Here is a 23,238-nt window from a genome sequence, read left to right on the forward strand (position 1 = left end):
CATAAAGTCTCTTGCATCCTTTCCAATGTAGCATCACACACACATCCTCTAACCTGACCTCTCCAGGTTCTTCTAAGACTCTAGCGTCAGTGGAACTAAAAATTAAATCAGGCTTTTCATGCTGGCATCTGCATCGCTGTTACTGGCTTTGTAAATGGGTTTGATGCACAACCTGGGACACGGCACTGCAGAGTGCAAGTCTCCTCTTTGGAGGACTCCACCTGTAAACCAAGTAATTCTCAAGCAACAGTGAGTGACGTATTTTATAGAGGTAAGAGATGCAGAGAAACTGGATCCACTGCAGCTAGTCAGTGCTAGCCCTAATCCACCGGAGCACTAATAGTAAGTTCTTCATCCCCATATTTCATAAACCCCAGAGATATTGTGGATCTTGACACTTCACTCTCAGATTCACAGAAATGTAGGACTGGAAGGAACCTCAAGAGGTCCTCTGCTCCATCTCACCCCTGAAGCAGGAACCAAGTAGATGTACGCCATCCCTGTCAGGAATTTGTCTAACTGTTCTTATAAGTCTCCAATGGTGGGGATCCTACAACCTCCCTTGGTAACTTATTCCAGTGCTTAACTAGCCTTAGAGTTAGAAAGCTTTTCCTAATATCTAACCTAAATCTTCCTGACTGCAAACTAAGCTGATTACTTCTTGTCCTATCCTCAGTGGATGTGGAGAATAATTGATTACTGTCCTCTACAATATTTTTTACATATCTGAAGAGGTTAGCATGCCCCCTACCTCAGCCTTCTCTTCTCTAAACATGCCCCGTTCTTTCAATCATCCTTCTGGGTTTCAGCCAGGAAACCCACCTTCTCCCAAAATTCTTTTCCTAATGATTAAAACAAACAGGGATTTTAAAGAGCTATTTTAAAAATTGTTTTAAAATGTCTTGGACCATTGTCTTCTAGTTACAGATAACATTTGGCCTTAATTCTCCTCCTGCTGCCTACCATGAATCATAGAATCTCAGGGTTAGAAGGGATCTCAGGAGGTCATCTAGTTCAACCCCCTGCTCAAAGCAGGACCAAGCCCCAATTTTTGCCCCAGATCCCTAAATGGCCCCCTCAAGGATTGAACTCACTACCCTGGGTTTAGCAGGCCAATGCTCAAACCTCTGAGCTATCCCTCCCCACAAACTGAACTCAGATCCAAGCTTCAGTAGCAGCCACTGCTGGCTGAGGAAATGAAATGATACTAGCCTTGCGATGGACTAGCTGTGCTGCCTGGCAGTCCCCTGCTTCCTTGAGAAGTCATCAGTGGCTACGTGTTATGGTGACAATAGGAATTTTTCAGCTTATACAAAAGATTCCTTGAAGCAGAGAAAGTTCCGCAAGGAGTGTGGGGCGAGCCAGATTGCACCTTGCATTTCTGAGCTCCTAAAAATGGGCCCCTCGGGTGGGTGGGGAGGTGACTGGCTATGACTGGTCCATGACACTGCAAGGGTGGCAGCTAGGACAGACACTAAAACCAGTTCTGACTAAAATCACCAGATTTGCAAAACTGGGAGGCAGAGACTCCAAAATGCTTTAACCCCTTTTGTAAAAGTGTATTTTAGACATACCTAAAATCAGTCACTTCTGAAAAGCCAGGGACCCTATACTTTAAAAAAAAAATCCCTCACGTTGACTAATGATGAGTTTTAAGCTATGTGAAGTTTTGCTTTGATGAAGAGTCACGTGCCTTGAAGAAATCAGGTTTTCTTAGCTGCTGCTGGGGTCCTACAGAGGAACCAGCCAGACTCCAGCCGGGAAGAGGAGCTGGAGAAGTAGGGACTGCTGCGCTTGCGGATGAGGTTGTGGTAAAATCAGGCCCAGCAGGTCCACCCTCCCCCCCAGAACTTTGCAAATCTCCCCCATTCTGGGGGAATGAAGACCAAGGTGGTGCCCCCCCTCCATGTGACCTTGGGGCAAAAATGCTAAGAGGAGCCAGGCAGAGACTCCGGCTGGTAGGGGAAGAAGCAGCCAAAGCAGGGACCTTTAGCAATTCAGAATGTTTTGTAGAGTTTTGACTGGACTTTCTGTGCCCTCTGCTGATCAGCTGTTTGCTCTAACCCCCAGCCTCTTCGCCTCAGTTTCACTTCATACTTGCCCCTCCTACTCTTTTCTCCCCTGCCCCATCCACCTCACAGTCCTTCCCCTTCAGCTGATCCCCTCCTAACCCCTCCCCCCAAAATAAATACAGATAAATGGTGGCACCAACATGCCATTTGCTGCCATCACATTGTTCACTCTGCTTGAGCATTCGACTCCACCAGTGACCATTCCTACTCTGTTTGTACAGGGCCTGCACACTAAAACCCCATCCTGGACTGGTTCTTAGCGCTACCATAAAACACAACAGAATGAAGGAAAACAAAAAAAAGGAAAGAAAGCTAAGGAGATTTGAGAAATCCAACTGGTCATGAGACTGTATGCATAGTTTTAAGCAACTAAAGGAAAACGCTAGTGATTAGTTAGAATAGACCCAAAGATCACTTCTTTTGACATACAAACAGGTTTCAGAGTAGCAGCCGTGTTAGTCTTAGTTAGTTAGTTAGTTAGTGTTAGTTAGCAAAAAGAAAAGGAGTACTTGCGGCACCTTAGAGACTAACCAGCTGTAGCTCACGAAAGCTTATGCTCTAATAAATTTGTTAGTCTCTAAGGTGCCACAAGTACTCCTTTTCTTTTTGACATACAATGCATTTCTAAAAATTATTTTGAAAACCTTCCCCATTTGAGTGACTCCATTACTGAATGGGGCTCTTGTCTCTGTGGGGGCTACCATTTCAACGACCCAGCAGCGAATAGACATGTCCGATAGCACCTTAAGTCACAAAGAGGAGAAAATTCAGGACCCAACAGAAACCAATTAAAAATTGTTTTAAGGTGAGTACTGTAACTACACACAGTTTGGTTTGAATTAACTGTTTCTATTTGGTCATGAATGTCCACTGTCTTAATCTGCTTTATGAGGTTCAAGAGACAAGGTGGCCCAACTTCTTTGGGTGACAGAGATAAGCTTTCGAGCTATACAGAGCTCTTCTTCATGAGATTCCTCCAGGTAGCAATTTTCTCTCTATAATATTAGTGTGTGTTGTATTTTTGGCCCTTATATTGGCCAGGGATGTTCTCTTTATAGTGTAGTGACTGGGACATCTTTGAGATTGCATGGCATTTACATAGAGAAAAAAACCTTTCCAAACTTTTACTTAAAATCTCATTTTATCCTGCCTGCTTTCTCAAACACGAGTGGAGGCTGAAATGTTGCCAGCCTAGGCATAAAGTCTGCTTACCATAATGTTGAAACAAATTAACAATATTTTATAACCTGTTAAGAATATATACAAGTCACTTGTTCCAGGCATAAAGTAGTTGCAGCACTGCAGTAACTATGTGCTAGATGCAATACAGAGCACTAGATCTTTTGTCACTGAGGTTTAGAATAGATAATTGGAGGATATTTCCTATCTTATTAAGCAATTTCCAGTGTTCCATGCTTAATACACTCTGAATTTTAGTGCGAGGACAGTTTGTTTCCCCACCCTCAGCTCGGAACTCAAGGTCCTTTTAGAAAGGAGAATATTTGTTCTTGATAGAGTTCCTTGAACACTACTAGCAGAAGCTCACTGTATCCACTGGAGAGGGAGGGGGTGAAAGCATCACAACCAGCACTAAGACCATTTAAAGGTCCAAGCGGTTTTACACCAAATAACTGTGGTTAAAGGAGAAGGCTTTTTCCTGACAATTGATAACTAGCTGGGGGAGTGGAGAGAATTGATACAAAATCAGCCCGTCAGTAGATGCCAGGAAAAGCCTGACCCGAAGGTCATTATTGGTGTTTCTAAACCATGTGATGTTTTATAAACCAGGAAGATAAAACTGCAGTTTTATCCAGTTTCTTTACAGGACGGGGCTTTTGCTGGCAGCACTGGGAAATCAGGACTATGAACTTTAAATGTCCTATTTGAACTAACAGAAGTGACATGTTTCAGAGTAGCAGCCGTGTTAGTCTGTATTCGCAAAAAGAAAAGGAGTACCCGTGGCACCTTAGAGTGACATGAGTATCATTTGCAGTGATGCGGCACCACTATTTTGTTTGTGGATGAATTTAGTGCTGGTGAAAGTACTCCATTGACAGCCCTGGAAAATGAAGCCCAGTATTCACCAAGAGAGCATTGTACAGGTACAATACAGCTATGCCAGTGTGGCGCAAAGCATGCGATGGATAGACTGCACTTAGGAGTGAGAGGAAGCCTCAAGCTCCATAACCGTTATTTCTTGATCTCCCCACCCAGTCAGCACCAACTATGATGGTTGTCAGGATGTGGGTACTTGTTCATTGGAAACTCAGCTGAGATTACAGAAACTCGGTTGGTCTTACACAAGCTTCACAGCCTTCGATGGTAATAACTTTCAGCTACCACCACTCCGGGCTGGGCTGAATTGGCCACCTTCAGATAAAAGGCTCAATCTCCCATTACCAAACTCCCAAGATGTGGCACATGAAGTTGTAAAGATCTGACGTTCCAGTTTAGCTCAATTGCTCTGGGTTCTCTAGTGCAGCTCCTCCCAATGCATGGGTGAGCATCCTAGTGATTTGGGGCAAACTAGGGTTGCCAATTTTGGTTGGAAATATTCCTGGAGGTTTCATCACATGACAATCTTTAGTGCCTGGAGACTCCAGGACAATCCTGAAGGGTTGGCAACCCTAAGAAAAACAGCTCACACACCCGCTCCCCCGACTCCCAGGAAAATATCTTCATTGTTTAAAAAGAGAGGCAGAGTCCTGTGGGAAGGGACAAATATCAAAGAGCTCACTCCGCTGCGACCAACATGGTTTGAGTTGAGGTACCTGTCTCAAGGGGCCTGAAGCATTCACTAACAGTTCAGATAAAGCAAGGTTACAAACACGGTCAGAATGGCAGCACACGCCTCTTGACTCTTGTGAGCACAGGAGGAGGTTCACGAGGAGGCCGGGACACCGTTCACACTCACTCATTCGGAGTCCACTTGCCCTCTGGCAGGCCTCCTCTCTGGTTACCAGGCAACCAGAATGGCAGTGCTGTCCACTAAGCACAGCCCTTCTCTGGCACTCACTGCAACAGAGGAGGGGAGAGTAACTGTGGCTCACAGTAGCATGCAGTAGTCCTCCCAACATGACCACAACAAATGGGAGGGGAACACTCCACGTAATCACACAAGCCTTCACTCTCTGATAGGGTTTAACAAACAATCTTTGCAGGGATACACTAAAGAAAAAAGTAGCTTGGGATAAGCCAGTCAAACAAACAACAAGAGGATGAATTATTTACACACACTCCAAAGGGCAACAACAATTAGAGATGTTAAAGCAATGGAGGCAAAGAAATCAATACACTTTGCATCAAGGCTGCAGCCGCCGCCGTCGTCTAATGACAGGTCCCATAGCTCTGACTACACGACAGAAGGTACTTCCTCTTTTGAGACACTGGTTACATTTCCCTCTATTACTAGGAATTGAGGTAGTGGATGCGAACAGTTCCTCTCACACTCCACAATTTATAATACAAGCTTCCACTAGGCACCACAATGAAGCAGGTTGTCTCCAGTAACTCCTGGTCTAGAGGCAGGGAGGGGGGTAGGGCCAACATGCTACACTGTAAGATTCTCTGGGCATTATTTTTCTGTCATGTGTAGAACCAAGCACACTGTGGGCACTATACACACCACTTACACATTTTATTATGAACCTGGCTCTCCAATAGCAGTCTCAGTCATTGGTAACTTCTTCTGATCCTTCATCAGAGCAGAACAAGCAATGCAAAGGAAAAAATTAGCTGCTTAAAAAAAAAGTGTTTAAGGTCAGGTGTTTAAACAACAGGATAACTAGTTGTTCAAGCAGGCAGGTTTTAGCTACTGTCTGTCAACAAGTTAGGTAGATATAACTTGATCAGTAAACTTATAAATCAGCAGTAAATATCTTATTGCATGGTAAGACTTTCTTATATAGCAGGAGCTCTGATGAAGGTGATGTAGGCCCCCTCTATGAGGCATCTGGATTAGACGTGGTGGGGGTGAAATGAGGGAAGGTAATCTCCCAGTTCTACAATGTATGTAACTACAGAGTGTGATCTGCATGTCATTTATAAAGAGGTGATGAGCGAGGGTAGGGCCTATTGGTGTGTACGTAGAAAAGGGCATTCATCTGATGCAGCACTGGTTTTTAGAACAGTGGGAGGCCTTCCATTTCTAAAGGAAGAAAGATGATACCCCCTTCCCTCAATAACCAGGATTGAGTACTGTGATTTACCAGTGCTGAAGTAGCAACAAGTCTTTCAGTACAGGATATAGAGGTCAATGTTACAGCAAAAACCTGCTTTCAATATGCCTCAAATTCTAGGCTCAAGAGCAGAAACAGAGCAATGAAAAAGTCAGAGAAGATCCAGTAATGCAAAGGATGGTCCTTTCACAGTACAAGAGAGAAAAAGGGTAGCAGGTGGTTTGCAGGGCTGGCCTTGTCACCCAAATGCTTAGGCTGCAAACAATAAGCTCCAGTGGGCTAATAAAAATAGAATTTATTTGTTTGACGTCTAACAGCTCTATCACAAAGCAAATTGACTCATTGTACAATAATGCCTATACGCCACATGGTGGTGCCCCTTCTTCAGTAACATAGCAAGGTGGTGGTTTGAACTGCATCAATAAACACAGGCTGGGGAACAGTGAAAGGCTGATTCTTGTCTTCCACTACAAGCTTAGTGCATTATCAAAAGGTAGCAGGAAGCCGTTGTCAAATGCCCACACAACACCACACAGCCCTGGCAGGGAGGGATCTTCCTTTAGAATCAGTGTGCCAGTCACCTGTATTGCTCTAGCAGGCTCTCACCTGCAACATCATCATCATTAATTTAAACCCTGCAGTAGCCAATTATGATCTTTACCGAATCAAGCTAGAAGTATTCTGAGTTTGTGAACTGGAGGAGACAGGTTAAGAAACCCTAGAAAAACACTTACTATGCAGGAATAGTACTACCTAGCTGCCCAAATCCTTTAACACGAACTTATTCTATCTCTGTGCATCTAATAGCAAGGTGCTCATTCCAGAAACAGCTTTACATATTCTGCTCCCCCAAGTCTCCCATGAAACAGATCAACACACTCCAAGTCTGTCTTAAGCAGGCAGACACCTGCAAGTTGTCTCTAGGGTATAAGGATTGGTCTAACCTTTTCAAATTCTATGTTTAGCTTTGTGGCCAAGGTGTGTCTGCCTCGCCCACAGTCCTGACCCAGCCCCCGGAAAGGAGAATATTTGCTACTACAATCAAAGCAGGATTGCTTTAGTATGTATGCAGAAAAAAAATGACCTTTTCAGTGTGACCCTTATACAAAGAAATACAATGGCTAAATCCTTCAACAGACTAACATTTGCAAATTTTCCATGAGGAAGCAGCGGCAGCAGCCGAAAAAACTATTTTTTTTCTTGTTGAGCTCTGCATTCTGAGGGGTTAAGAGGTGAATAAACCCTTTTCTCGTGGACTAAAATTCAATCTACAGCCCTGCTTCCTGGAAGCAAAATACACAGAGCATACAGACAGAGTTACAGCCAGTGTCTAGACAGGCAAATGGGCCGCTCTTAAGGGGCGGGGGGGGGGGGGGGGGAGAGGAGGAACAGAAACATATTTGTGACAAAACAGAAGTGAGCCTGCACACCAGCTGCTAGGACCACCAGTTAAGGACATACATAAGGATGGGATTCCATAAAGGGGAGAGGAGTCTTTAAGGAGTTAATAAATGTGGGAGGAGAGAAGGAACCAATAAAAACATAGCACATACCAGGAAAATGCTTTGTTTACTTTAAAGCCTAGTGTTACTGCAGAAGTGCTCAATAGCTGCAAATCTACGCCTCCATACTGGACCCACAGCAGCCATACCTAGCAGATGGCAGATTTGCAATACTAGCATTCTGCCAAATGCTACCTCTCTGAGGGAACTTGGCAGAACTGGGGGAGAGAACAAAACAACCAATAAACAAAACCGGTGATTTTAAGAAATCAAACTTATTGACAACATTTAAAAAAAAAAGAACCAAGACCACTTTTACAGTATAAACACGCCAATTCATTCATTTTACTGATGGTTCCATTTATGAATTTCATTCTCGTGAAAAAAGGGAATAAAAGGGAAAAAAATTAAGAAAATAGCTATTTATAGAAAAACAAAACAAAACAAAGGGCTCAAACAGAAAAGAATCTGTGCAGATGCTTTGATGAGCAGTCTGATGGCAGATTACCATCTGTGCAGCAGGCATGCTTGAAAACCTGTCTCAATACTGTAGCTTCAGTTCCACAATCCAGGATTTCTTTTACTTTTGTCGAAAAAAAGAGCCTAATAGTTTCATACTGTATTTATTTAATAACTAAAATTCACAAATAAAAAGATACTTGCAAAGTCCTTTAGTTGTGTCATCCCATCCTCCTCCACTTTACTGCTTTCAGACCCATATGCATCAAAAATGGGCTTGGATTTTTAATAATAACTGTTATATGATTGGTCAGTTGGAGCTGAAGCACCAATGGAGAAGATGCTTTATGGAGATGATGGTACACCCCCTTGCCTTCCCACACACTTTTCGGAGGAACATAGGAGATGTACCAGTGCCCGGACTCCTCTGCTCCCATTTCCCCCACCCAGAGCATTCCTCTCATTTTATATTTCCGCTCTTATATGACTGACTGTAGCCTCTTTTTTCCCCCCTTTCTGTCCTTGAGGGACTGCATACACGTTGGACATTGTTCATTTCTTACTCCGCCAGGCTGTGAGCCAGTGTCAAGTAGGTCCTGTTACAGCTCAGTGCTAGTTGTTGTTTAATGGGTCTTTTCATTTCAGGTAGGTTTGTGTGTCATTTCAGAAGGCTTGCTTATTTTCTTCCTTTCATTTATCTGACAAACTGCTGGATAAGGCTACTCATATTCCAGGAACTGTTTGTGATAGAACAGCAAATATCTGCAAAAATGAAGACACAACACAACTTTAACCTTATGCTGCACATTACAGATTTTAAATCCCAATGACCAATACAGCCAGGATAAAAACAAGGACGATTAGCGCTATTTTATTTTGAAAGCTGGAACAGTTCCAGGGAAGTGTATTAATTTCATAGGATAACCATGAAAAAAATCAGCATACAGAATTTGATCAGTAGCTCAATATGCTCGCTACCTATCTGTCCTGGAGCCTGACCAGTTTGTTCTGTAACCTAGTGTCAAGTCTTAAAAGCTAAACAAGATTGGACCAGGTTAGTATTTGGATGGGAGATCTCCACATAACACCTAGATGCTGGAAAAAGTGGTGATGGTGATTCTGTAGATGTGCCCCTCCCTCTGATTTGGTAGCAGGAGCCATTGCCCCAGCAGCATAGGGGGTGCTGTTGGGTTGAGGATGCCACCTTTTGGATGAGATGTACAAGCAAGGTCTCAACCACTTACAGTCATTAAAGATCTTATGCCACTTTTTAATTTTTTTAAACAAGAGCATGGGTGGAAACCCTTGTGTCCCAGCCAAATCTGACATGTCTACTTATACTCCTCTTGGCAGGTTCAATTGGGTAAAATTCTTCTCCTCTTGTCTTAAACTACTGGGCAGCATTTCTGTGTACTACAGCACAGCTGCTGAGCTCTATCCTGGAGGCAGCTGCATTTCAGTGGGGAGCAAAGTGATCCCTTGCCCACTTCATACTGGCAAGGTTGCTGCAAGGCCAGTTAAAATACTTGTAAAGCACTTTTGATATCTCCATATTAAGAGGTGCTACGGAATGATCATCATCTTCCATTTCCCCATTCCACAGGGTTTCCTGAATCTTTCCTCTCCTTCTACAGGTGGAGGTCCAGTCAGAGCCATCATTATCTGAACAAGGGAAAAATGGGCAGGACTCCCTTCACAGTCAGTCAACGCTGTTTCTTAATCAGCTGGAGATGCTACTGGAGTGATGCAAGCCACCTCCTCTTTCCTTGGACTGGGTAACTGCCTCCACAAATCTCCAGCCCCAGGAGCAATGCTACCTGTTTCCTACTGAAGGAAAACAAATCAATCTGGTCTACTGACCTTTTTGTTAAATGAATGAATTAAAATAATTTACACTAAAAAGTCAAATATTATAGAAGAGATGCACATTGCAAGGCAGAGAAGCAGAAAAGGAAAATATGAAAACCTATTAAAAATTCCAGACCAACTGCCTGCACTTGCAGCAATCAAAGGAAATGTCAGGTATAATTAAAGACTAGAGCAGAACAGATTTGATCTTTCCAGCACCAAACCCATGGCTGGAAATGCCAGAATGGAGACGATTACGGATTTTAAGTGATTTTTTTCTTGAAACAGAACCCAATTCCTGATACTCCTCAAATGATAAAGCTGTTAACCTTGAAAAAATACTGCTCTATGTAGCATCCACAGTGCATGTTTGAAGGAAATGATTGAAGTGATACTGTCTATTTGAAATCATTATTAAGGGGGGATATGATAGAGGTCTATAAAATCTCGAATGGTGTGGAAAAAGTGAATAGAGAACTGTTATTTCCCCTTTCCCACAATACAAAAACCAGGGGTCATCCAATGAAATTAACAGGTAACAGGCTTAATAAAAACAAGAGGCAGTACTTTTTTACACAACGCACAGTTAACCTAGCTATATATGTGTGCACAGCTAGATGCATCAAATTCCATTTCCCAAAAGAAATCAATGAAACAGAAACAAACCCTCAGAAGTGGATATCAGTAGTACTTTTTGGCTATGTAGCTAACCACTGTGTTATACAGCCTGTTGAATAAACTGCCCTCAGAGGAGAAAGTCTAGTATAATATGGAATTGTGCCTTATGAAGCTTAAGCAGGTGGTCCATATGGTTATGGTTGGCCAGTGGGATTACACCAAACCCTATTACAATGTGAATTCATAATACATGTATTTAACAATGAAAGCAATATGTGTAATAAGCTATCACACATTCATCCCTGTGGCTAGCAGGGCTGTGATGAGGCAGATATTACTGCAGCCAACTGGATTAGCCAGAAGGTGGGTGGACATACAAGAAACTAGTTATCTTGCGCAGCAGCACAATGCACTGCTACCTTGTCCCTTTTCTCCAGTCTAAAAAACCCCAGTAGGTTAGACCAGCTTTCTGAAGCACTGATAAATGATCACTCTGGAGAGAAATTGTTCTATATGGTGAAAATCTGATAACTGAAAGTAATAAAGGTTCACCCACACAGAGGGGGCCATTTATTAATGATAAACCTGCTCCCACTCTTTCCTCCCCATATCCTTTTTGTTCACAACCTACCCTTCACTGTCTAGTACATCCTTAATGCTAGCCTTGGTGATGATGGCATCATCACATTTGAACCACTGGTCCTTATGTTGCCGGATGAAGCTGGTATAGTGCCCACTCTCCAAGGTTCCTTGGTGATTAACTACTGCAAACAAGGAATACCTGGTGGAGAAACACAGTAAATGAGTAAGAAAAAACTTAACTTTTTTAGAGGAGTAGAAGCTTGTGATTATCTATACATGTGCATAAAGAATGGATGCCGTATGTAGACATTGTAATTAAAACACCATTACTCAACACTGGTTGGGGATGGGGCATACTTTTCTCCCCACCATCTTGATATTGCCTCTAACTGCCTGTTTTACTGCAACTGTTAGTTTTACAGTTCGAAGCTTTGCTCATAATTGAGTAGTTAACAGACTTTTCTTTTAAAATAGGTAGATTATTATTATTAATTCACAGATACATGGATTATAAAGCCAGAAAGGATCTCTGTCATCACCTAGTGTGACTTGTACAACACAGGCTTCCCTGACTTAATTCCAGTTTGCTCTAGAGCAGATCTTTTTGAAAAATATTAAACTTTTGAGTTAAAAATGTCTAATGATGGAGAATCCAGTACAGCCCCTGGTAAATTGTTCCAATAATTAATTACCCTGGCTGTTCAAAATGTGTGCCTTATTTCTGATCTGAATTTATTTAGCTTCACCTTCTTGCCACTAGATCTTGTTATATCTTTCTCTGCTAGATTGAAGAGTTCCCTATTATCGAATTTCTGTTCCCCATGAAGTATTTACAGACTACGATCAAGCCATTGCTTAACCTTCTCGTTGTTAAACTGAACAGACTGAGCTCCTTGAGTCTATCACAAGAAGGCACATTTTCTAATCCTTTCAATCATTCTTGTGGTTCTTCTCTTTCTTGAATTGTGGACACCAGAGCTGGACAGTATTCCAGCAGCAGTCGGCACTAGTGCCAAATACAGAGGTTATATAATCTCAGTCCTACTCAATATTTCCCAGTTATAAATCCAAGGATCGTATTAGCCCTTTTGGCCACAACATTGCACTGGGTGCTCATGTTCAGCTGTTTACCCACCAAGACTCCCCAAGTCTTTTTCAAAGTCATTGCTTCCCAGGATAGAGCCCTCCATTGTGTAAGTATGGCTTACATTCTTTATTCCTAAATATACATGTTTATATTTAGCCATATGAAAAACACACTGTTGATTTGCACACAGCTTACCAAACAATCCATGTCACTGTATTAGTGGCCTATCCTCTATTATTTACCACTTTCCCCATCTTTGTGTCATCTGCAAACTTTATCAGTGAGGACTTTATGATTCCTTCCAAGTCACTGATAAAAATGCTAAATAATGCACTGCCAGGAATTAATCCCCGCAGGACCCCACTAGAAAGACATCAGCTGAATGATTCCCCATTTACAATCAACAGATAGCCAGTTTTTGATCCATTTAATGTGTGCTATGTTGACTATGTATTGTTCTAGTTTCTTAATCAAAATGCATGTGGTACCAAGTCACATGACTTAAAGAAGTCTAAGTATATTAGATCATCAATATTATTTTTATCAACCAAACTTTTAATCTCATCATCAATAAAAATCAACACGTAAGTCTGATAATACCTATTGTCTATAAACCTGTGTTAATTGGCATTAAATTACATTACTTTCCTTAAATTCTTTATTAACCTAGTCCTGTATCAGCCATTCCATTTTTTTTGCCTGGGATTGATGTTAGGTTGACAGGACTATAACTACTCAGGTTGTCCCATTTATCTTTTTTAAAATTAGCACAACATTTGTTTATTTCCAGTCCTCTGGAACTTCCTCCGTAATGAGAGTTCCAACACTCAGTTGCAATAAATGCAGGAGTGTTTAAAGAAAAAGCCTTCCCTTTCATCCTATCCCAATGACTTTTAAATTCCTTCCCTATATTATTGCTGGCGATAACACTAGCAAGGCAATAGCTTAGTTGCTAAAAGTTATGAATGGCTAAGTAAACACGCAATATGATCTTTATTTTGCCAAAGAGCAGACTTGCTGTTCTGTAAAACATAGCAATGCTTTAACACTGTAGGACAGAGACCAGATTCTACTTCACCTTGCAAAAGTCAGCCACCTTTCACAATAGGAGAGTACTGGAAGGCACCACTTACTTATTATCATTGTTTAGACTATCCGTTGGCTGCTGGTACTGCCCATTCATTCTGCTCTCTTTGCTGCAATAAAAACACACAAGAATCCAGTCACTTAAAAGCAGTGGTTTCCCAAAGGGAGGTAGTGGGTCACACATGGCACAGAGAACCTGCATGCTACCTCCAGGGGCAAGTGCAATGGTGCTTAGTGGCTGAAGAGGATTGCTGACTAAGGTGTTACAGATACTATATTTGTGCTCACTGCGATGCTGTCTAGGAAGTTGATTTCTCCTCCTAACTAAGGCCGCAATCCTGCAAACACGCACATGCTTAAGTCACAACTTCCCATCCCCAAATCTTAAAAACAGATTAAGGAGAGATTAATTTGGCTCTTAACCCTGAACAAAATATAAATTACATTAACCTCTTAAACTCCTATGGATCAATCGCCCTTCTCTTGACTTGTGAGTTTATTCTGTGTTTTTGATTACAGCAATAGGATTACCTTCCTGGTTTCACAGGTCGATAAAATTCTGATTACGGAGCCCCCTGCTACAGAAAAATAATTATCCTGATGTCATAGTGGCTATATTCCTTCATACCTGAAACCTTTCATCAGCACCCAGCTATTTTATCCACAGAGGACTCACCAGAGAATAGCAGGAAAGCCTCAAATACTCTGGAATGTATTGATATAAACTAACCTTCTCTGATATCACACAGGCAATTTAGTGGAGGCTTGGAACTGTCCCTCTTTCTTGGCAGAAATAACTACGTTTGTCTGTAGTAAATAATTTTGAAATTGTTATTAAAACTCTATCAATATGGATCCTGAATTTAAGAGATGTGTTATTTTTGTGCTTTCGGTGTCGGTTAAGATGTGATTTATGTAGTAATAATTTAATTAGAATTGATACTTAAATATAATACTTGATAAGAATTTATTGTCTCAGGTCACTAACTGAACTTTTATGGAAGGATTTTTACACAAGGGTTTTGTTTTTGTGACTGAGATCTGAATTAAAAAAAAATTAGTCTTACTACGTCTGGAGAAGCTTACTAGCTAAATTGCTAAAAGCATACACAACCCTAGTTGAAAGTATTTTAATTGGGCTTGAACTTTTTTGACTTTGTCATCTCAGGAGTGGCTGAAGAGGGCTTTACATAAAAAAAGAGGAAGGAAGATTTTTGCACGTTTTTTAACATTAAAATATTAGGAATGTTAAATCGGATCCTCCCTGATTGCGCTGAGGAACGTACTTGACTGAAAGGACAGAATGTGGGATCTCTAGCATTTTGAAGAAAGGACATCTTTGTTAATTATCTACCTTTGAAGTTAAACAGATGTTAACAAAAACCTAAGTTTTAAATAGAACCTTGTTTAAAACACAAGACCTGAATTGGTTTTACTAAAATCGATTTTGAAATAGATTTAGTTAAACCAAGTGCAAACCCTTTCATGGACATATTTACATGGGTATATCTGTATATACACGGCTATATATACACTGTGTCACAGCCTGGTCTCAAAGGATATTCCATCTTCACAACATGCATGTGCAAGATTGGTATCCAGACTAACCTAACCTCTGCAGGATTTTTAACACTGTACATACCTGGAAGCCATAAATGGTGTCATGTCCAACTCCAGCGGAAAAGAGACATATGTAGTGATCTTTCGCCTCAGTTTGGCTGAGTGTTCAAACCGCTGAAGATAGAAAGTGGAAGTTTCTTTTAGAGAAGAAACTCTGATTTCCTTTCCTAGTACATGTCTTACACTTTGGGCAAAGTGAGATGAAAGGGAAGTAGGGAGATTGTCACACAGCCACAAGAGGATGTGAATGAATTAGGTATTTTTCTGGTAGCTTTCAGGTACCAGTTAGATCAGTATATACAAATGCTAACAAATTTTCCCTAGGAAATCTTAATTCATGAGGGAGTGGGAGAAGAGGGAAATCAAAGCATACTGTTTAGAATGGTGACTGATTATCTAGGGAGATAAACTTATCCCCATTTATATTAAGATAAATGCTTATACTGCGGACTCAAACAGTAAGGTCCAACGTGATAAGCACTATACAAACATACAGCAAGTGACAGTCCCTGTTCCAAAGAGCTTACATCTGCCACAAAACTGGTGATAGACAAATGCTACAGGAGACAGATATGCCTTTAAGCATTCTGCCACCTGACTGGTGTATTTAATCTACCAACATCAACAAGGCAAGAAATCATCTAAAGTGACTGGCACGGTTATGCCAGTTGTCCGTGTACATGAATACTAAATCAAAATAAGGAACAAATGGAAGGTAAAATTAAAAAAAATAATCTGTCTCCTTTCTCCTAAAGGGAGAGATGAATTTGTGATACACGTCATATTTTCATCATCCTTTCTACAGAAGTGGAGAAAGGAAAAATAGCAGAATGAGATGAATGAGTTTCTATTTAAAGAAGGCCCCTTTCCCCATTTCTCAGTACTGCTGTCCTATTTACACTCCTAGCTAATTATTCTCCCTTTACAATGCCATAACAATTCCCTAGCAACAGAATAGGACGTCAAAAACTCCTGACTTGTATCCTTTTGATTCTCTGTTCATCTTTCTAATTGCATTATTAACACTGACAGAACATATGTCCTTTATGATGAATTTTGATATTAGTTAAGCCATATTAAAATACCTTACAATTTATCATCACAACAACTTTTGGAATTGAGAGATATTGGTATAGTGCTTTGATGCATGAAATGTTACATCTTAACTTTTACCAGAGAGGATAAAAAGATGAGTTACCAAGATCACTTATTTTCAAAACCTTCAATCACCACGGCTACACAAATGCTAAATTGTACTAAAACCTCTTTTATATTGTTGCTCACACTGCCTTGCCCCTGAAGCAGTCTCACCTTCTGGGCACTCTTTCCTCTTTGCTAAGGAAAATAAATAAGAAAGACACCCATGCTCTGCATTGGCTGCAACTGTACTGGCTTTCCAGTAGGGCGTGGTCATATTACTTGCAGTTAAAGACAAACAGTACAGGACTGGGCTGAGTGACCACCTATTACACGGTCTTCCATCACAGCATCTGCCATCAATGGTGAGTTGGAAGTGCTAAAAGCCACCACAGTATGATCTTGAGACAAATGGTTGGGATGTAGGAAGCTTCTCCATTGTGGCCCTGTAACTTTGGAATGCTTTCCCTTCAAAACACAGAGTACATCTGTGGCATCCTTCCAGTTGAAGCACACAGTATTTTTATTTTCTCTCTCATTCTATGTGGCTTGTGGCAAGTAGCTCTATTGTACAGGAGAAATAAGTGCCACTAGGGATTTGTTTTTGTTTGGTTCAGAAATTTTTAGTATTTTTTCGTATTTTTGAAAAAAGTTCTATTTTGATAGGCACCCAGAGACATATGGGCCAGGCTGCATTATACATACAATCATAATGTCCTTAAACTAAAATCTAACTGGAAAAGCCAGCTGTCCTTTAAGTTAGTTTATGTCACAATAAATTAAATTATAGTGACATTAGAGATAGCAGAGAGATCTACAGAAACCAACTCATCGCCCGAGAGCTGAATCTATATTCTTTCAACCACCTATCCTTTGTGAACTTACTTTGAGATGAAAACAGGCCACAATGGGTAATTTCTTCATAGTGAGTTGTTTGGTAGATTCCTGGTAGCTATGGCAACCACTACATTTGATTTTGGCACTGCTTCCTAGATGTTCTGGCCTTGTAAACCTGAAAAAATATTAAGAAGTGGAAGGATGCATAATGCAGGCAAATTATTTTCAATGCATCTTGAAAACAGTTTTCATTTCACTTGTAACCACTTAGTAGCATGCGAGATAAACTTACATCTTCTCTCAGGAAAGCCAGAGGTGACCTGCTGCCCCTTTCTCCACATATTTCTTAAAGTGTAAAACCCACTGAAAACCATGCACAATTTTGCAAAGTGCATATTTATAATGTGTTCTAGAAAGATTAGGAAATTGGGCACAGAGCAGAATCATTAGTTAGTGTTCTATTATACAAAGTAAGTACAAGTCCTGTGCTGAGATAATTATACCCAGAGAGCAGTTGCTAAGGAAATATGCTTTTTCTTTTTTTTCTTTTTGCAAGATAAATTAGAATTTAAAAAGCTACCAGTATAGGAGAGCCCTGTTTCAGATTTCCAACTTGGACATTTACATTTGCTTCCACTTGGGCAAGCTGCCCTGAAGTGCATCAGTGGCGGAGAAAGGAGAACAAATATTGAGTCATCCACCACAACAGAATAGCTCATTTTGAGATAGCTTGTGCAGACCTTTTGTTTTCAAAACTAAAAACGTGGACATGGGAATTCTGAAGCAAAGCCATATGCTTGCTGTGCTCAGTTACATGCCAGTTCCCAGGATGCTCTTCCAGCTCTCAGGCTGGGGTCAGAGCTCTAGAGGGAGAGAGAAAGGTTTGGATCCAGAGTTCTGTTCAAGGCCAAATCATTGACAACTAAAGATTTGCTTTCAAAATCTAAGTTTTAAGAACTTCCAGCCTGTTACTAAAATCGGGTGGAAAGGAGTGATTTAGAACCACTTAATTGGGTGCAGGAAACTGTTAGAGGATGGGACAGTTCTTGAAGTAAACACTCAGCCACTGCATAGACACTCATAGAAACACATTAAAACAAAAAAAGTTCAGGCTCTGGGAATCCTGATATTAAATATTCTGTAAAAAAAGACTACGAGGACTGACTTCTAGTTTTTCTTCTAAATTTAAATGTACAAAAGCCGTATGCATTTTCCAGTCTCTCTACTAATGTTGGGTTTAAAGAACAGGACTACTTGTGGCACCTTAGAGACTAACAAATTTATTCTAACACGGCTGCTACTCTGAAACCTGTCATTATGTTGGGTTTAAAGTTATTAAATAATACATATTAAACTGTAATTGGACATTTTAGACTATGACAGACCTGACACATTCAAGTACATTATGCTCTATATGAAAATTAAATGTACAACTAACTGCTGTGAAGCTTTGTTTAGGTGCTTGTCCAGCAGTTTTAAGCCTCAGAAGGCTGAACCAGAGCACAAATGTAGTTCTATTCCAGATGCATCATTTCCCCCTGTACAAAATGGTTTAAGTCAGTAGGTCTGTTTTGTTTTTAAACAACTGTCATAATAGTTATGAATTAAAGAGTATGCTGTAACTATTGTCTTGTCAGGTCAATGGGACAGTTTAAAAAATATATTTCTACTGCATGTTAAAACAGTAACCCACCCTTAATAGTAGCAGTTTTTTATAACTTGAGCCAACAAAGTCAAGAGATTCTGAATTAAGGTGTCATCCTTAACCTTCACTCAACCATATCATAGTATTACAGCACAGAGCAGGCAAGATTAGTAACTATTCCAATACCATGCAAGGCCAATCATAACAGTCTGGCTGAAGGACAACTTTATATTTTCTTATTTAATTTCTTTTCACTTATTACGAGCGAGGTTAGTACCTGCAAGAAGTGCTGCACTGACAGCTCTTGAGACTGAAGTCCTCTATTCACATAACAAGCATTAGTAACGCAGGCTCTCTCACACTGCGCCTCAGCCAGGCCTGGAGAGCCCATCTCTAAAGGTGAGTGGGAAGATAATTCTCCATGGCCCATTCAACCCATGGCTTCTCTGCAGACAGCACCAAGGAGGAGGACATTGAGTACCAACTGTGTCGGAGGTTTTTGTGATATGCATACATAGCCCTGGATGCTGGATTGAGAGCCAAACTAATTTCTCATAGAATACAACCAATAGATAACGAGATTTAATCTCTAACAAAATGTGACCAAAATCAAACAAAAAAAAAAAACAAAACCAGCCACAACAAATTTAAGTGCATGTTATGTACTACAAGATGGCTGAGGAATACTGCTGTGGTAAAATCTTGTTAGTTTGCTTTACTAGATGCCATTATTTCTTATTTGTGGACAGCAGAAGGGAGCAAGATTATTTCCCCTATCTACATTCTGTTTGCCATATGTTGTACCTTCGCAAGCAGTCTGTGAGTGTGGTGGTGCCCGATACATGGCTTTCCCCATTCACCACACTGCCGTCACTCCCCGGGCTCAGTGGCCAGAATGGTGTAGAGGAGCCTGGCAAATCCAAACTGATGTCCCAGAACGGGTCTATTGTAGTGGAAACACCACTAGGAAAAAGAAAGGAGTTTAGCATTTAACACAAGGAGTTAAAAGTAACAGTACAAAATGTATGATTTATTATATGGTATAAACTGGACATTTACTGGAAAAGGCAACGAGTTCTACTTCATCTATACAGGGCACTCAGACTACATAAAGTATGTATGATAAAAAAGCTGTGCTCAATACTATATTTACACAGCCAATTCCTTTACTGGAGATTTATTTAAAAAACACAAAGAAAAACCACAGATTTTAGGAAATTTATTGCATGTTTTGAATGCAGGATATAAATTTGCTACAGTCTACAGCTTAACGGAGTTCAGTGATTTAAAGCCAAATGGTTGGGTTGCTCTGAGATGCAGAATCTAGCCTGCATCCTGGGATGAAAGTGCTATGGTGTTTCTATTTAGACTGTTGCACTGTGTTCAGACAAAAAAAGAGAACAGAAATACTCTCGATATGCAATGGTGTGCTAGTTGGAACTTCAGAGTTCACTCTACAATCTGCCATGGCACTTGGAAATTGAGATCTTAGAGAATACCTGAATCAGAAAGTACATTATATTCCTGCTCACGTTTCTCTACAAGACAGCTGAAGAGAAACCCACTGGCTAGAGGTGATTGGAGACGTCGCTCAGAAAGCTTTAACCTCCATTCCCTTGAACCGTTCCTTCTACCATTCAGATTTGTGCATGATTCTTGCTTCCAAATACTAACTTTTTTTGTTTATGAAAGAATGTTCCACCTGTGCTCTTTATCTGCTCTTCTGGCCTCCTCCTTCCTCTAAATACCACCTCTTTTGGACTAAAAATCTAAGTTTACATCTTCCCACTTTGATTCAGCTTCACTAGTGCAAAATATTTAAAATGATCAAAAGAAGAAACATGCAACATTTATGGATACTAATTTCAATCTGACAAATTTATTTTTATGCATTGAGCCTTTTTTCTTTAACTCCCATCTTTCCTTGTTAATTTTCTTAAAAATTCTGACATAATATGTTATTCTTAGTAGATATCAGCTGTGACGATACCACACCCAGGCAACCATTGTCACATACGGACTCTGTGGGTCCAAAAGACAAAGACTAACATTTCACACTTTTTTCCATGATGCTCCATCATTCTACAGTGAGATCTCTGTAGGTCAGTCCTGAAAACTGAGTACAACAACAGATTAAAATGAGCAGAGTACAAAAGTCCATCTGCAAGACAGTGTAGATAGTTTGGGGAATGCAAGATAAGACCAAAAAATATGTAGTGGAGTTCCAACTCCCCAGTTGATGTCAAATGGCTTAAAGTAAGCCACCTTGCCTGATAACATAGAACAGAAAGGATTCTTCTCCTGACTCTAGCAAACCTTTATTTTCTCTTATTTAAATTTACTTAAAGCCAGACCTCTAGAAACCTTTGCCACCAAAACCTAAAGCTCAGAATTGAAGAAAAATGTTAACGTGGCTGCATATAAAAGAGTTCTCTTACTTCAAATCTGGTGCACCTGCATATTCCCTATCAAAAGAAAATTTGCCTTGAAAGTTTTCTTATTATGAATTTTGAAATTAACCAAATTTTGGTAGGCCAATCAAACTAACCTAAAATGCAAAATCCCATAAACTTGTGGTATTTTTCCAAGCAGGTTTTTCAGTACATCTTGATCTATGACACTTGCATTCTAATTGCTTGCATTTAGGTGATGCTGTAGTTAAAACATATGGTGCAAGAAAAAAGACTCAGTATGACACTGCACTGGTGGATCAGTCCCATCCCAACTAAAACCTCTCCAGTGTATCAGAGATCTACAACCTATCCTGAAAAATGATTCTTCACTCTCACAGATCTTGGGAGACAGATGAGTCCTCGCTTACAGACAGCCCCCCAACCTGAAGCAAATAATCACCAGCAACCACACACCATGCAACAAAAACACTAACCCATGAACCTATCCTTGCAACAAAGCCCGATGCCAACTCTATCCACATATTTATTCAAGTGACACCATCATAGGACCTAATCACATTTGCCACACCATCAGGGGCTCATTCACCTGCACATCTACCAATGTGATATATGCCATCATGTGCCAGCAATGCCCTTCTGCCATGTACATTGGCCAAACCAGACAGTCTCTACGCAAAAGAATAAATGGACACAAATCTGACATCAGGAATCCTAACCTTCAAAAACTGATAGGAGAACACTTCAGCCTCTCTGGCGACTCAGTAAAAGACTTAAGGGTGGCAATTCTGCAACAGAAAAGCTTCAAAAACAGACTCCAACGAGAAACCGCTGAGCTTGAATTAATATGCAAACTAGATACCATTAACTTGGGTTTGAATAGAGACTGGGAGTGGCTGGGTCATTACACATATTGAATCTATTTCCCCATGTTAAGTATCCTCACATCTTGTCAACTGTCAAAAAGGCCATCTTGATTATCACTACAAAAGTTTTTTTCTCTCCTGCTGATAATAGCTTATCTTAATTAATTAGCCTCTTATAGTTTGTATGGCAACTTCCACCTTCTCTGTATGTATGTACGTATATATCATCTTATTATATGTTCCATTCTATGCATCCGATGCAGTGGGCTGTAGCCCACGAAAGCTTATGCTCTAATAAATTTGTTAGTCTCTAGGGTGCCATAAGTACTTCTCTTCTTTTTGTGGATACAGACTAACACGGCTGCTACTCTGAATCCCATCTGAGTGCAGAATTAACCAAATTACACTTACTGGCAGACTTGACAAGTAACATCAGACTGCAGTCCGCCTGTGAAGATTTGGTCTATGATGCAGTTACAGTGGTTGGGATTGTTGGCCTTCTTCCCATTATCGTCACCTGCAGAAAGGCAAATGAAATCTTTGTAATACATTCTTACATGTGCCCCATCAGTTCATATGGGCAGTTTGGAATCTTGTATTCACTGGATATTTAAGAAAACAAGGGATCAAGAAAGTGCCTCTGGTTGAGTATAAAATATTGTGGCAAAAAGTTTAAATGCAACTGAGTGTTTCAGTAGAGATGAGGCTTTAAGGTAATGTGAACAGCCAGCCAATCTCAGTTCTACTCTGAGATAGCCCACTCTTGCTTTGTAGAGAGATCTGCTTCGCTCTGTCACGTACGAGGGTAGGTTCCAAAGCTAAAAGGCGCTGCCAAAGTGGTTAATGAAAATGACTATTTAAACCCCACTAACAGGGCCACTGAATGGCATATGCAGTTGAATAAACGGAATGCCATAGAAGCAGTGATTTCCACTCAGGTATAGCACACAAGTCTGTGCTATTTTCTTACATTAATTCAGAGGACAGGTTATGCAGAGATAAAGATAATGGCTATTTTTAACAGTTCTTCCTTAGTCAGCTTGCCAGAGCAAAAAAGACTAAAGTTGTGCTAAGGCTCCATTAACCTTCAGTCTGGTGCCAATACCATATCTTTTCATCATAAACACTGTCCTTGTGTTCTGAAGTTTTCATCAGTAATAAAATGAAAGAGTCTAGCTTCCCAGAGGGCATTTACTATAAGGTAAAGCCATGTTTACTTCAAGCTTATTCATGGAGACCCTGAAGCTTCTCTGCTTTCCAGTAGGTGAAAGTGCATACCCACTTTCTAAG

General features: G+C 40.5%; 1 protein-coding gene across 8 annotated transcripts in view; it reads right to left on the reverse strand.

Moving 5' to 3' along the window:
* Positions 1–8,065: 8,065 nt before the first annotated feature.
* Positions 8,066–23,238, reverse strand: part of USP22 (ubiquitin specific peptidase 22) — a 188,671-nt gene continuing 173,498 nt past the window's right edge. For 7 of the 8 annotated variants that reach the window (XM_043493716.1, XM_038418521.2, XM_043493715.1 and 4 more), the window contains 7 exons: positions 22,360–22,465; positions 19,476–19,634; positions 17,075–17,201; positions 15,075–15,166; positions 13,480–13,542; positions 11,309–11,458; positions 8,066–8,973 (listed from right to left, as the gene is read on the reverse strand). In XM_043493716.1, coding sequence (XP_043349651.1) covers positions 8,931–8,973; positions 11,309–11,458; positions 13,480–13,542; positions 15,075–15,166; positions 17,075–17,201; positions 19,476–19,634; positions 22,360–22,465 — 740 coding nt within the window. In that variant the 3' untranslated portion in view covers positions 8,066–8,930. Of the gene's footprint in view, positions 8,974–11,308; positions 11,459–13,479; positions 13,543–14,162; positions 14,240–15,074; positions 15,167–17,074; positions 17,202–19,475; positions 19,635–22,359; positions 22,466–23,238 lie in introns of those variants that run through there. The other variant, XR_006274714.1, reaches the window with a different exon arrangement.

The sequence above is a fragment of the Dermochelys coriacea genome, chromosome 10, assembly GCF_009764565.3.
Source record: "Dermochelys coriacea isolate rDerCor1 chromosome 10, rDerCor1.pri.v4, whole genome shotgun sequence".
NCBI classification, from domain to species: Eukaryota; Metazoa; Chordata; order Testudines; family Dermochelyidae; genus Dermochelys; species Dermochelys coriacea.